The 16548-nt window shown below is 41.3% G+C and overlaps 1 protein-coding gene across 1 annotated transcript; it reads left to right on the forward strand.

Moving 5' to 3' along the window:
- The first annotated feature begins 6428 nt into the window (after positions 1-6428).
- On the forward strand, positions 6429-7950 carry LOC106646709 (uncharacterized). The gene is made up of 5 exons (XM_089595606.1): positions 6429-6509; positions 6556-6730; positions 6788-7081; positions 7175-7503; positions 7576-7950. The coding sequence occupies exons 1-5, from the start codon at positions 6429-6431 to the stop codon at positions 7948-7950; spliced, it is 1254 nt and encodes a 417-aa protein (XP_089451732.1).
- The last annotated feature ends 8598 nt before the right edge of the window (positions 7951-16548 follow it).

The raw sequence follows: 16548 nt of genomic DNA on the forward strand, positions 1-16548 counted from the left end.
CTAACGAAGCTAATAGCTAAGGATATTAAATGGGAATGGTCCAGCGAACAAGAGAAGGCATTCGAAAACCTAATAAAAGCACTAACCGAAGCGCCAGTATTGGCTAGACCAGACTTCTCTAAGCCGTTTGTGTTACAAACAGACGCCAGCGACTACGCCATTGCTGGTGTATTGACTCAGGAAGTCGATGGAGAGGAGCACCCTATTTGCTATGTAAGCAGGACTTTGAGTAAAGCCGAGCGGAATTATACGGTGACGGAGAAAGAATGTCTAGCAGTACTTTGGTCGGTAGATCGTCTTAGAGGGTATCTGCAAGGAGAAAGTTTTACGGTAATCACGGACCACAGTAGCCTATTATGGTTAAACAAGCTCAAGGATCCAGTGGGTAGGTTAGCTCGATGGAATACTGCACTGCAGGCATATGATGTGAAATTCATGCACAGGAAAGGGAAGTTACATCATGTTCCAGACGCGTTGTCGCGAGCATATGAAGGCCAGGTAGCTGCAATAGAGGAGATAACCTCAGCTACCCCTACAGACGATGACTGGCATAAAAGGCGGATAAAATCTGTAAAGCGAACTTCCCATAAATTCTCCAATTGAAAGATCTCCGAGGGTAAACTATGGTACCATAAACCGAATGCTCTTATAGACCCGATAATGCCCGACCTCAATGCATGGAAGATAGTTCTTCCGAAAGAAGTAAGACGTAAAGTCCTACAGGAAGTCCATGCAGAGCCTCAAGCGGCACATTTGGGGGTTAATAATACCTACGCACGGTTGATCATGTACCATTACTGGCCAGAATGCTACCATGATGTCGCGGAATATGTTAGGGCGTGTCAGGAATGTCAGAAAAATAAGGTCTTGCAGCAAGCCCCGGCAGGACTGATGGGGGAACGGAATATCGAACATCCGTGGATGGTGGTGGCCGCGGATATATAAGGGCCAAAACCACCATCGAAGATTGGGAACCGATACGTCATAGTGTTCCAGGACCTCTTCATAAAATACGTGGAATTGTGACCTCTTCGCAAAGCAGACGGAAAGAATGTAAGGAAAGCGTTTAAGGAACTGATCTTGAATCGGTGGGGAACTCCCAAATACATACTTACAGACAACGGGACGGAATTTATTAACAAAGATATGAAGGAAATGTGCACTGACGCAAATATCGAACATACAACAATTCCACCATATCACGCGCAAGCTAATCCTGCCGAGAGAGTGATGCGAACGTTAAACACAATGATCAGTTCATTTTTAGAAGAAGACCACCAGCTGTGGGACGTTCACCTACAAGATTTTGCTTTTGCTATGAATACCATGAAAAACGCGTCCACAAAAATGACTCCAGCCTTTTTGAATTTTGGTAGAAATCCATTGCCAATAAAAAATTCCAACAAGCCAGGGAACGCAGATAAATTAGACATGAGGGACACGAAAAACTGGGAAGATCGAATGCAGAGGTTGACTCTTATAAGAGATTTAACTAAGAAGCATGTCGACGAGGCTAGGGCTCGCCAAGAGAAATATTACAATAAACACCGGAGGCCCGCATAATACCAGATAGGAGAATTGGTGTTACGAAGAAATCATGTTCTGTCTGCGGCAGGCCAAAAATTTTCAGTGACATTAGCCCCCAAATTTATAGGTCCATGCGCGATCGTTAAGGCATTGTCAGAAGTGGTTATGGAGGTTAGAGGCATAAACACCGGGAAAACAGTCAAAGCACACGTGTCAGATCTAAAAAAGTATACCCCACCCCTAACGACTACCTTAACCCCTACAGAGAATGCATCCAAGGAACACAAGGTCAGAATGGTCGTGGCTGATCCACCAGCGCCGGGATCCCAGGGTCCAAACTCTATACGAAGAGCCAGGAGACGACGAGGAGGCCGAGCCTCATCCCTTTGCACCCAGCAGAGGCTGGATTCCAGAGCCCTATGAGACAACACCGCTCCCCGACCTGGATGAAGTCCGAGACAGGCAGCGACTGAGGTGGGAGAAGCGGCGACGCCAAGCAATATCCAACCCAATATCGCTAACCCAGCCGATTGGCATCGACGATTACGATCCCGGAGAATGGGCCGTGAATCCAACCCAGCCTTATCAAGCGCCCTGTACTCCCCGCAACACCGTCGAGGAGCAGGCAGAGCCCGAACAGATACAAGTGGGAGGAGTGGAGGAGGCAGCCCCGGAGTTAATGGACACTAAAGACGTGGTGGGCAGACTGGCCGAAGAGCCTATCCATCCAGCCCCGATCCCGGCACTAATGGCCTTAAAAGTAACAAGGCCGAGCGACACCGCGCATCCAATCCCGGGCAGCACACAGAACCCACCCTCACTCCCAGAAGAGGGGGTATTACCTCCGGAACCAGCTCCGGAAACTGTTTGCTGGGGTTGCGGACAAGCTGGGCACCGGTTCGTACGATGTCGCTACACCCGAACGTGGAAATTTTGTTACCGGTGTGGACTCCGGAACGTAACAGTAGCACATTGTCCGTATTGCCGCGAGGGCTGGCTGGAAGAAAGGCGACAATACTTGGCTGAGCTGGCAAATGGCCACCCCTACCGACCCCCTACCGCCCCCTAATATATTTTTTGTTGTTTTTTTTCACACTTTTTTATTTTTTTTATTCTCTTTCCTTTACATTTCTCTTTCTTTTCTTTGCCCAATTTAAAATAAATTGCTTAAATAACTTTATTTTTTTTGTTAGTAAGTTTTCGTTTTTTTTAACTTTTGTAAATTCCCCTGAAGGGACTCAGTGATTATAGAGAAAATAAATCAGTATTTTTTTTATTTAATTGGAATAACTTATTTAACAACTATCAAAACCACATACATAACAATAAACTATACTACAGTGGCCAACATGTATAGCGCTGGTAACCTGGTCGTACAAAATACGACGAAATTCATGTACAATTACACGCCAAGGTATTGGCGAAATTTGGGCACGGGGAGGCTGGGCAATCAGGCAAGCAATACACATGTTATACACTATGGCACTAGTACCTGAGGAAGAAAGCAAAGAGGTCACAAGATTTATGGAATAAATTTTTTCATTTCAAATAAATTTTCAATAGTAAACGAATAACGTAACCCTCTGCTTTCACCTCACTAATATAATTATTTTTATTTAACTTCTATTATTATTAATATATACTTTATAGTTCTAACCATTCAGTAAAAATCATTCTGTAAACGCCTGTACATTTCTCAGCAACGAATAATGTACATTGTCTTTGTTTCTTTTTTAACGATTTTTTTAAATTATTTTTTGTAATGATTTTTTTGTAAATGTATTGGCACACCACAAACTAGTAGGGACAATAGCAATAATAATACACTGAGTAAATGACATAACAACAGCGCGACATAACTACAAATACATAGAACAAGGCAACATAATGCCGACCAGTATATCCTGAAAAGATCTGGAAGAAGAAGACTGTACATGACACTACACGAACAACTACGCTTTACACACTCACATCAATGCACACTTTCGTCAAGTTTTTGATAGTTTCTATGATAGGACCTACACCTGCAGATTAACTTGAACTGCGCAAGGTTGAAGTAGGGTTTGTGAGGGGGGATTTGTGACGTAGCGAAGCGAAGGTGTGTACAAGCACGTCACAGAGCCCTTATCATCGCGAATAAACGGCGAGAGTCTCAAAGATAGCTCTCTCTTTCCCTCGTGTACGTGGCTTACTAAGTATAACACGCGGAATTTCGATACAAGGCCTGGAGGCCGTAATAATACAAACAATCTAAGAGCTCGGCTTGACTCTCCCTCCCGTGGTCCTACAAAGGCACCTTAGTAATGTGTACATGAGAAATATCATAAAAGTAGGCTGTATGTCCGTGAGCGATAGCTGTCAGTGTATTGGGAGATAGCTTGGTAGCGGTGGTCGACCGGTGAGGCCGTGTTGGGTGGTGTGTGTGGCAGACCGTAGAAAGTACGTTGCGCCTGCGCGGCGAGACAAGGATAGACACTTGGGCTCGCTGCGAGGCTGGTACTGGTGCTGCACGACGTGGCATCGTTAGACTCTCGCCTGCCGAGCCACTAAGTAGTCGCAACACTGCAAGCTAGTGCCAACACACAACCTCGACGACGTTAACCAGGTCGCCCAAGCTCTCCGCTGCCCGTGACGCACGCAGCATCGCCGGGAACAAGACGATTAGTCCGGCCGAAATATTAAACTGGTAGGTGACGCCAGGTTATCTTAGCGTTGTGCATACAGTGAGTGAAAGTGGTTCTCCCATAACTACCCATCCCTAAACGTTTAAATAGAGTCAACCCGAAGCACCCCTACGGAAGTTAGTAACGTATATCATCACATAGACTAGTAAGCCACATCAGAGGGAGCGTCCTCGTGGTGTGCCAATCGAATCTTATATTTTAGTAACTAGGTGGATTTTAATTAACGCTCAGTTCGCAACCAGACGCAAAGAGTTATTTCTAATTGGAGGTGCGCCGCGCTGATTGTAGTGGCAGCAGACTAGTGCCGTTACATTGGTCATAAAAAGCTAGTCCACAATACTTGCTATATTGCACTACATGCTGCTGCAGTCAGCACTGTACACTGCCAGCTGAATCCCGGTCCCTTTTCCTAGTAGAATCTAAATATAATATTGTACTGAGTGTTGCTATAACTAATTAAAAAGATTAAGGTAAAAACCACACACAGACACGCTAGTCGTAATCCCCGGCTACCGTATCACAGCCTTTATACGGCAGTTTGTTTAGATGGGTTGTCTGCACTGATCGTGGGATTGTATACCTGGCGCATGTCTCGCTGGGTTGACTGTAGTGTACCAACATATGCATATACTTCACACATACACCACTTCCACACTTCCTCTACACAATGCCAAGGCAGTCTCGGCTGGTGGGACTAAGGGAGAGTGGTGGCTCCTGACAGGCCCGAGCAAGTAGCGCCTATCTTCGGCAATGAAGTGGGCTGCTGCGATGGTTTTTACCCTTTCCTGATACTTATTTTTGGAATAAAGGGAAGTGTTGGCTTTTACCAGTCAACATGATTTTAAGAAGAACTAATAATGAAAAACGTGAATGTGAAACTAGTACCCCAGGTAGTAACCTCTTTGAGAGAATGCTCGAGCTGTTTCTATCTAATGCAAGCCCAGGTGACTGCCGCGGGCCCCATGGATTCAGGGGGGATGGTCACAAAGACGTTACTCTTATAGTTAGGAGAATTATGGCAGAACTGGAATGAAAAAGGGCTGACTTTGCTGCAGAGTCACCTGATTATGATCTCAGTAGAGGATCCAAGCTTGACCTGGAGGTTGAGTTTCAAAGAAGCGCAGACATCCCGTTTGAGGTACTTGCGAGGGCGATGAATGAACTTATTGCGCTTATGGCTAAGCATCCTAACATGGCGAGGACCATAAAAGATCTTGTAGGACTAGCCACGATGGCTGTAGGTGCCCTTAAACGCCACCAGGATTGGCTTGGAAAAGTGGAGGAGCCAGAGATCGGCTAAGAACTAAAAAAAAAGGGAGCGAAGGTGAGGGAGGAAACCCCAAGCCCAAAATTGACGCCAGAAAAGGCCCCAGAAAAGCCAAGAGAGACTGGCTTTCAGCCGCAACCAGAGGAAGACGTGGCTGGCTGCAAGGGTAGAGGGGAAAATTAGATGGAGGGCCAGAAAAGTAAGAAGAAAAAGAACCAGTGAAGGAAAAGGTTGTGGAGAATAAACTACCATGGACAAAAGCCAAGTCTTCAAAGTTTGCTGAGGCAAGACGTCAAAGGGCCAGGCCCGAGGCGATAATTGTAAAGCCAGCAGAAATCAAAATGTATGCTGAGGTCCTGGCCCTGATGAAGAGGGTCAATGTGTTTAAGCTCGGGGCAGGCGTGGGGTCAAACAGGGAGACGAGATCAGGTAGTGTATTTGTCGAGACACCACAACTAACTGCCGCGATGCATTCACCGATGCGCTAAAAAACGCTGTGGCAGGCGCTGGTGGCGTGAGGACCTTTTTCCCGCGTTCGACATACGAGATTAGAGACGTTGACCCTACCGTGACAGAGCAGGACGTGCAGGCTGCACTTAGGCGCTGTTTTGAGGAAGAGAAGGCTTCTGTCATGGCGGTGCGGCTGTTGTCTGGCACTGTCAGAGGAAATCGGGTTACCTACGTTGAGGCACCTGCGACGGCAACTACGATCCTGAATAAGATGGATCACATGAGGCTGGGCTGGGTGAACTGCAGGATACGGCTCAAGTCTACAGCTGAGTACTACTTCAAGTGCCTGGGCTTTGGCCACATTGTCAGGCAGTGTGGCGGGCCTGACAGGACCTGAGCGTGCTGGAGGTACGATGAAAGGGGCCACGTAGTACGTAACTACTCCAAAAAAGAAGTGAGCTGTTACCTTGTGAATGCGTCATCCCTAAACCGGATACCGAATGCGCCGCTGGGACTGCCAGGTATCAAGCGCTGCTGGCGTTTGCAAGATAAACTCAGTGAAAATGGTGGTGATCCTGCAGGTAAACCTTGATAGGACCATACTTGCGCATTAACCTGCTGGACCAGCTTGCACGTGTCCGGGGTGTGGACTTGCTCTTTGTCAATAAGCGGTCCCACACGTCACTGGGCCAGGGCTGGTACTGCGACAGGACGAAATGCGCGGCCATTCTGATCCACAGCGATAGGCTCTCTGTATCCGATACCGGAGGCAGAGACGGTATCATGTGGATCAGATGTGGAAGTATGTACTATGTAAATTGCTATACTGCCACTAACATTTTGATTAGCGTTTTTAAAGGGCGGCTTGCCGAATTCGAGGATGCTGTTCGCGTGTGTAGGGAAAATGGTAACGTGGTCCTGGTCAGCGACTACAACTTCAAGGCCATCGCTTGGAGGGAGCCAAGAACCGACTCCAGGGGGCAGGTGGTGCTAGAGTTTGCCGCAAGGCTAGATCTCATCGTCATGAATTCTGGTAGTTCAGCAACGTTCAGGCAGCCAAGTGACTGGGGCACGATCATCGATCTTACGCTAATATCATCACAAATGGTGGTGTGGGTGTCTGACTGGCAAGTCCTAAAGAACTACACGGCAAGTAATCACCAGTATCTCAGCTTTGAGTTAAACAAGAACTGTGGAGAAAGCTCGTGAGAAGTAATCCAAAGGCGCGTTACCGGATGGAATGTAGTGAAACTTAATCGAGATTTGCTGCAGAAAGCCATGGTAAGTGCACCCCCTCCTATTGATTTGAGCAAGATCTTAAATACGGCAGAGGTCGAGGCACTCATGAGTGGCACTATGAGACGGGTCAAGGAATGGTGCAACGCGTGTATGCCTAAAAGGTTTGCCAGAAAGGGTCGACGTTCGTGCTACTGGTTGACCAAAGAAATCGCTAACTTGCACGGGGAGGCGCAGCATCTACGACGTCTTTCACAGCCACACAGAACTTACGAAGATGTCGAGGTAGCTGTTGCCACATACAGGAACGCGAAAAAGGCCTTGGTGAGGGCGATCAAGGTAAGCAAGAACCGACGCTGGCACAAACTCATTGCTGAGGTGAGCAACGATACCTGAGGCCTGGTCCACTAGATCGCCTTAAAAAGACTGCGTGGCTCTGATCCGACGCTGCCAATGGAACCTTCTTTCTTGGAGACGGTGATCTCCTGCCTTTTTTCAGAGCATCCTGATAAGAGGTGGAAGGACATGAAAACAGGCCAAGTGTCTCTCTTTACCCTGGATGAATTGAGGTCAGTGGCATCGAAGACGCCAGGCCAAAAGGCCTCTGGCCTGGACAGGGTGCCGTCTGAAGTCCTCAACGTCGTAGCTGTGGAGAAACCGAACGTTTTTCTGGACATGTTTAATGCGTGCCTGGGCGCTGGACTGTTCAGCGACCGTTGGAAGATCCAAAAGCTTGTTTTTTTGGACAAGGGCAAACCTTTCCCCCTGGTTTCGTCGTTATTCTGACCCTTAAGTATGTTGGACAATTGTGGAAAAATGCTTGAGAGGCTGATAAGAACTCACTTAACAGGAGAAGTCAGCCTCTCGGAAAATCAGTATGGGTGCTGAAAGGGTCGTTCGACGGTTATGGCTGTGGCTGAGGTTCTTGAGTCAGTTAAGAAGGCATGAAAAACCCTCTCATAAGACGAGAAGCGTCTGTGTTTTGGCGACGCTCGATGTCAAGAATGCGTTTAACTCGGCGAAATGGTCCAACATAATAAGGGCATTAAGGCGCCAGAATGTACTGGTCTACCTGAGTAAGATCCTGGACAGTTATCTCCAGGACCGAGTACTCCGGTATGATACAAAAAACGGACCAAGAGAGAGGCGTCTGACATCAGGGGTCACGCAGGGATGTGCTCTTGGACCTGACCTCTGGAACCTAGTCTATGACGAACTTCTGCGCCTTGAAACATCTTCGGGGGTCAAGCTGATGGGCTTTGCTGATGACATAGCACTTAACGTCAAAGCGAGATCCCGAGAGAAGGCCGAGCGCAAAATACGCTGGGCGGTCACGATAGTGTTAGAGCGGCTTTGGGATCACGGTTTTGAGCTGGCGATTGAAAAGACGGAAATGGTCGTTCTCACCAGGCAGAGATGGTTCGGGAGGTCCTCCACCTGACCGTTTCGGGTGAGGTAATCTGTCCAAGTCTGGTAGTGCGCTACCTAGGAGTGTGGATCAATTCACGGTTCATCTTATGGAAGCACATTAGGAGAGCAGCTGACGAAACCGCTAGGATTTCTGAGGTGCTTTAACGGTTAATGCCGAACGTTGAGGCTCCGCGGGAAGCCAAAAGACGGCTTCTTACGTCGGTCTTCAACTTGATCCTGCTGTACGTCGTGGAGGTGTGAGCAGACGCGATAACGAAAAGATATATCCAGGAGCGCCCTACTTCGGTGCAGCGCATCGGATCGCTGAGGATCGTGTGCGCCTATCGGACAATATCCTCCACTTCCGCTGTGGTAGTAGCACGAAGGAAGTTCCTTGGCTCCGGCAATGAAAGTGATAGCGACAGGCAGGAGAAAACGTTGACAACGTGGTAACCAGAGTAAAGTCAGTCTGGTGTAAACAGATGAACGCATCGGTTGATACCGCATTCATAACTATGGGTGGAGAGAGGACACGAAAAGGTTAATAACTATCTCACTCAGTTCCTCTCTGGTCGTGGCCAGTTTAATGCCTATCTCCATCGCATGGTGGTAATAGCATCACCTAGATGCACTTACTCCCCTGCGTTGGATGATACCGTCAAACATACGTTTTTCGTGTGTGAGAGATGGTACCGTGAGCGGCAGTAGCTGATAGACAAGCTTGGCGTGGCACCCACCCCCGAAACCATCATCTCTGAGATGCTACGCACCGTAGAGAGATGGAGGGCAGTGGACGTCTTCGTTGGGACTGTCTTTCGGCGTAAGAAAGAAGATGAAAGAGCTACCGCGCAAGAGGCGGGGGGCCCTGAACGTTGAACTACTCTGCCAACAAATGTATTACAACTTAACAAAGTTGACAAAAAACAGCCCATAAGGCTCACAAAAGTTTTAACCATACCTATAGTCTCAAGAGAGTGAATTGAAAGGAAAATTTTAAATGTTTCAAATGTTCACATCCTTAGGTGACAGAAAACTGACGCAGAATATTTTTTGAGATTTAAACAGCGTCGGCAAAATTGACAAATAAAGACGAATTTATTACGTAATCAACTTTTCATGATAATTCTAATGCCAGTATTCACTTAAATTCCTCAATTTTTTTAGATAGGTAGAATAAAATGTATTCGTATACATTGTGGTGATAAAAAATGGAGACATTAAGCTCCAGGACTTTGTTGCTCTGGTAATTGGAAATGGTAATGGCAAATCAACTTCATGGATTCCAAACAAAAATATTTTCAATAAGACGTATTTTGTTCTGAAAAGTGTCAAAAATAGATGTAAAATTTTAAACCAAAAACGTTTCACATTAGGTGACAACATACGATGATGTTTCATTTAGTGATTCTCGGGTGAAGCCAAGATGGAGGAGGTGCTAATTGTAGCATAAAATTGACCATTACCAAAAACATATTTACGTAAATCTATAAAAATTTAAGTAAAAGTTTGACCTTAAGATTTTTTAATAGTCATGGAAAAAGCTAGTTTCATCAGAAATGGTCTAAGTTTGAAAACGAAAAAATAATTATTTTCAAAATATAACGTTTTTCTACTAAGAAATACTATCTCTCAAGCTTGATTACTTAAGTTAAAATTTTACAGTACAAGGGATTGTCACTTATTTCCAAAATTAATAATCCTGTACTATTGCATGCACCTTCATCTATACTTGACTTTCTTATAAATATTTTAATTGAATACTGTCTTAAACGCAATTTATAGGGTGAAACAGAAAGAGGTAATAATATGTTTAAAAACTCAAGTAACAAAGATTCACAAAGAGCTCTATTATCACCATTACCACTGCTATCTATACTTGTAAAAACAATTTCTATAGTAAAATTAAGTAAAATAATCACTTTTTAATCAACTGAATTAACATCACCATTTCTTCCATAAAAAATGACAAAATGTATAATAATCTCGATATTTCCAACGCCATAGTAATTTATCAAAAGTATCTTCAACAATGTTAGTATAAGGTAATATAACACATGCATTCGGAAAGGTTAGCAATTTTAATTTCATTAATTTTTATTGTTTAACCGTCCACCACCAAAATTTTAAAAAAATTTATTGAATTCAATTTTAGTAGTTAATATTTACATATTTTGTTTAAAATCATATACAATGAAAAATTGCAAAAAATTTTTTTTTATCAATAAATTAATGCTTTCTATTTTTGTTGCCTGTCTTTACACCAGTAAAAGTTGTCGAAAATCAACACCTAGAATAACGATTTTCCACCAAATAACATATCGTTTTGCATAATGTTTCTTAACGTTTTATAGCAATTTCTATTGCAAATCAAGGAGATAAGATGCTTCATCCCAGCTGTGTTAATAGATCAACATTTTAAAATATTTAGCCTCTCTACTTTGCAACTTAATGTTGCTAGTTAAATCAGAGTACAAGCTCAACAAACAAAATGTTTTATATTCAGTTTTTTAAACCAAATTAATGTGGCTTTGATTCCTGTAAAGGCCAAAGCACAAACTATCAATGTCTCACATGTTAAAATATTAAAAACTAGCAGCCCCCCATCTTAACTTCACTTGAGATTCACTAAGTAAAGCGCCGCAGTATGTTAACGCGTAATTTTATTAAAAAAAAATTTTGTTTAGAATCCATGCAGTTTTTGTTAAATGATAAGCTGTAAAAAAGTTTCAAAAAATAAAATACTGCTAAAGCATATCTTAACTTTATTATAGCTTCACTGTTATGTTTGACCAGTGTAAACCTTGGAGAGGATCGATGATTCCTGGTTGAATGCTTAGGATCAAAAAGGTAATGCAGGTTGTCGGTAGTTAGGGTATCCAGTCTCGTGGCGAAAGATTCCACTCATGATGTCTACCAATTAGTGATTGACTTGATTTGATAGTGGCCGGCTTTATATACTTTTTTAGTTGACAAATCATTGCCAAAAATCGTTGTAAAAATGTGTTTGTTGGCAAAGTAGTTTTACGTTAGATGGCTCTAAAATGAACAGATGAGGTTGATGGTTAATTAGGCAATGTTGATACTTATAATAGCCCTGAAAAAGGCTAGTGGGAAATTTTTCAGACATTCCTTATTATTATTTTTAATAATAGAGAGCCAGCTGCGGGTAGCTTGAGTCTTACCCTTGGAGTCGCTGCACACGGTAATTGCACTGGAGAGAGGTAAGCCACTAGCTAAAGAAGATCTCGTCTTCAGATCGTTCCCTGGATAACCATCTACTCACCATTGGTTATAAAGTGGGCCTAGAGAATAACTTTCTCGTGAATACTCTGTTGAGACTAACCACTGAGGAGAATTCAAAAATAGAATAGGAGGCTGATAAAATTTTCAGTGGATGTGGCTGCCTGAACTTCTCAGGGTTATTTTCCCTCACTTGCTGTTATAGCAAAACGTATTTTGAAAACACTTGGTTAATTGGAAGAACGGACATTGGCTGGACGCTTCCTAGTTTAACACCAGAGACGTTGGCGTTCAGAACACCTGTTTTTCGGTGGCACTTGGTTATGGTGCTAAAGTTAAAAGTTAGAGTTTTTTGAGAAAAATTTTGAGCTAATTTATAACTATTGTTATTAAATTAATAAAGATAAAATCTATGTAACAACCGTCTAGGAAGTATCAAAAGTCACTATGCAAAATGACTTGATTGAGTAGTTTTCGTGGTTAACAATTACAACCGTTTTTAAAATTTTGGCTTATATATTAGTGAAATTGTGTTTTTAATAAACTTTTCACCAGTACCGTTAGGTCCATTAATAAAGTAACAATTATCATATGACACAATATCAGTTTTGTCGTATACAGCAAAAACAATCATTTTTTCAACTAGACTGTTTTCGTACCATTAAGTTTTTTATATAAATTGATCTCTCATTTAACCATGACTACAAAATGTTATCATCGGTAGTCTGATAACTATTTATTTATTGTTATGTTTTAAATTGTTGGAAAGTCCGAAACATTACATTCTTTTTGATTACTTTCTCACGAACTGATAGTTTTTATTTCCGCTAAATGCGCAACATGATTGTGTTTTAAATCTTGAGACATGTGAGATTCAAATTGATCCCATGACAAGTTAATTTGACATCATTTAAAATAGAGCTTCTAACATAGCATCAGTCCATTCTTCACTATTTTTTATGAGGTGTTTGACTTTACAAATTTCCACAAATGTTTCAAAACAAATGTTATTCATGGTTTTTGAATTATCAAAACTTGTGGCACCCTTAACATAAATTAATAAATACTATAAATGGAAAGGTGCTACTGAGTTTGGGCTTACAGAACATATGCGTCCAACACAATTAAAAACTGCTTTTTTTCTAATAGACGAATTGTTTTACCATTGATTTTAGTAACCTCAAAAGTGTGATATTTTGGAATTTTAACGTATTTATATTATTTTGCTGTTTCATATCATGTATTTAAAGCAAAATAATCTAACAGTATAGTATTTGACTTAGTAATAGCATCTTCTGGATCATTTTGTATTATAATTGTTTGTTGATTTGGAAGGTGTAACCTAATAACTATGTGACTTTTTCTACAAAGAGGAAAATTGAAAATGTGCCATGCTGCTGCAAGAGGACTTACATAATTAGATTCAATATGAATTTGTATCTCATCATGATCAGTAGTTATCAAATTATTATCCATAATTGTTTGTGTGGGCTCATCAAATCTTCCTGTAGCACATAGTGCAGCTTCGTCATGACCTTTCATAATATATTTAATTGAATATTTCACTGCTGATAACTTTGCAACTAATTTAACAATAATGTGGCAATCAAATGTGAGCAATACTTTTGAATTGTTAGGCACAACATGACGATTATCAATAGTATAACCACCAAGGTGTTAAGAAGTTCTTACACTGTTTCTGCGACCGTATGTTGGATAATTGATATTATCAATTCATGTTTCTGCTCGAAAAGATTTGGGATAACATGTAATGTCGGTTAACTGTTGTTAATGCTATTATTAAAAACTTTTTTTGCTTATTTCTTCGGAATTTTTCATGTGAATTCGGAAATCATTTTAAGCAAGGAGCAACGTCCATCTTAAATGAGGTAAATCACCTGCAAGTTTGCTCGTAGCTCCAGAAAAGTTACCAATTATTATTCACGTACATGCACGCTGGCTTATGTTGAACGGATATGAACAACTTATTTTATTTCATGTACAAATAAGGAAAATAAAAACCAGTAGATGCTGTGACATGATAAATCAACGTTACGGTAATACTGCCTACTGTTGTGACGTGTCTTTCCTAAAAAGTACATAGCGTTTAAAGCACCGAGTGACCACAGAAAGTGCAGAAAAAGACTACCTATTGGCTTCCTTGGCTGCTGCAACTACTTACACTAACGTACTGCGAAGGATTGTTGTGACCAAGTGCCGACGACCGCCCATCAGATTTCCCGGTGCTCACTTCAAGTATGACAGCTTAATACATACTTCTGCAGTAAAACGGTAGGCCCGCTTCCTTTTATCCCGTTTCTAATGCCTGAGCATTGTGTCAGGCAGCAACTGCCAAATCAACACCCGTAGGACTGAAATCAAATATGTTCAGGTGGAATTGGATAATATCTCAACGTAAAAGTCATATGTAATTGTTACTTTTATTGAGGTACTATTATAAGTGGTATTCATATGCTAAAACATTCTTTTATTCATGCGTGTTACTGCGCCTATTATCCACCTCATTCCTTCAGCTTCCTTATAGTAATAAAGTGAATGTCATGCCCTACTGCTAATGGATAGGCGAGCAGGGCAAATATCATTACGATGCAGAAGCTAAGCTGGGAACTGCTTTACTAAGAAATAAGATTAAACGCCAGAATAATTTAGAATTAAAACGTATGGACTAAGATAAAACAAAAATATAGTTGAGATATAAGAACAAACATATACATGCTACACCTGCCGTAAGCAATAGCTGTACATAACGTACAGAAATGTTAACTACGGCAAACCCAGCAGAGCGACATTATTAACTTTTAAGAAATCATCTAATTTGAACCGTTCATTTGTGGAGATACGTGATTTACCAAGTCACCCCTTTTTATTACACCAGCTATTTAATAAGCCATCTGCAATAGCCTAATTTGTACTCTGAATAATTTTTGTTACTTTTTTTTAATGTACAAGAAAACAGGAAATTCATAGCCCTTTTTACTTTTTCTGACTTCCTCTTTAACAACTAGCAGTGAAAAATAAGTTGATTAAAGTTTTATATAAAAATCTGAATTATTTCTGCAACATTATATAATCAGTCAAAACTGTCCGTAAATCTTAATATGTTAACTCACGATAGGCGCAGTACTATTATTTTCATTATCATCATTATTGTCATAACTATTATAATTATCATCATTATCGTCATTATTATTATTGTTATTACTATTATCATTATTATTATAATAATTATCATTATTACTATTTTTATTATTATTATTACTATTATAAATATTAGAGCTATAATAATTACAGCAACGGCCGTTGTTGCTACTGTTTAGTTATTAATGCTAATTGATATACCGTAACGAACTGACCGTGTATTCAGCCAAACATTTAAACGAAATATTGAGCGACTTTTAGCGCTTTTTTGCAACAAGTTTAATTGAATAAATAAACAGTGCTTAGCATTATTAAATATGGGTAATATTCTACTTTAATATTAATATTGAGTTACAATGAAGTTTTGTAAAATTTGGATATAAAAAAGAAAGGAATGGCAGAAGTAAGTGAATCAGTGAATCATCTTTTCTTCTCTTGATGCATGTAGGAGAGCAAGCTGGATATGGGAAGTGCCAATTTCTGAGTGACTGAACTAAAGCAGTTCGAGCCAATTAGATTTTCAGCTATCATCATTTTTATAAGAATTTTCCCTGACAATCTTTTCTGTGTCATTTTCGAGCCAGTACGTAACTGAGGCTTACAATTCCTAATAATAGGGCCCGGAGGCCCTGAAATCAGACAGTTACTAGTCACCCCTCGAATATTAGACTAGGTAGTAAAAGTCCGCCTCTGCAACCTCACAGTTTCAAGGGCTTACATCATTACTCGTTACGGTATTGGTAGCCTCTAGACCACGGGAATAAATAAAAAGTTTGTTTTATATGTAAAATCAAGGATAATTACCTCTACTCATGACAGTACTGCAGTTTACATAACGGTCGCAAACTAAAACCACAATTTGCACTCTGCGTAAACTCTAGAGCAACTACCACTACTCGTAACGGTAGTGGTCGATTCTAGATCGCAAAACAAGACACCTTCTGTGCACCACTCTAAGTAGTAGTGACAACCTCTGAGCACATTGCGAGCAAATACATCGCAGTTCAGCACAGTAGCCGCTCCAAGCAGTCAAAACTTGACTCCCCCGTGCGAAATCATTTGTGTCCTTTTTTCGCTTGGGTTACCGAAGACAATTACTACATTTAGTTTGGATATTTTGCCGCTTATCTATGACTATTCCTAGGCTCCGCATCTTACCTACGCACCTAGTGTATATCCCGGGTTTTTAAGCGCAAGCTTAGACTCAAATAATACGCCACGTTATCGTAACAAACCTGTAGAACATTTCACATCTTTTAAACACCAATCACCACATGGTCCATGAAAATAAATGTTTTATTAATGAATTATGTTAACTAGGTTTAACATTCAGATCTGGTACTTCAGCGAAAATATATTTATTAATTTGCTTAACAGTATCGATTTTTTTTATTTTGATTCAATATTATAATTTTGTGTGAATGAGGTAAGCTACGTGCTTATAAATGGAATGGAATATACATAAGTTGCAGTTAGGCTTAATAACTGTTTTTATTGAGTAAGACCATGAGAGCATTTTTTTCTAATTAAAAACCTGAGCAAGTAAATTTGGCCCATCGCTTGCACGTTGACTTG

This window comes from Copidosoma floridanum, unplaced genomic scaffold, assembly GCF_036245765.1.
Source record: "Copidosoma floridanum isolate Cflo_tuat_1 unplaced genomic scaffold, Cflo_Japanese_pri ptg000026l, whole genome shotgun sequence".
Lineage (NCBI taxonomy): Eukaryota > Metazoa > Arthropoda > Insecta > Hymenoptera > Encyrtidae > Copidosoma > Copidosoma floridanum.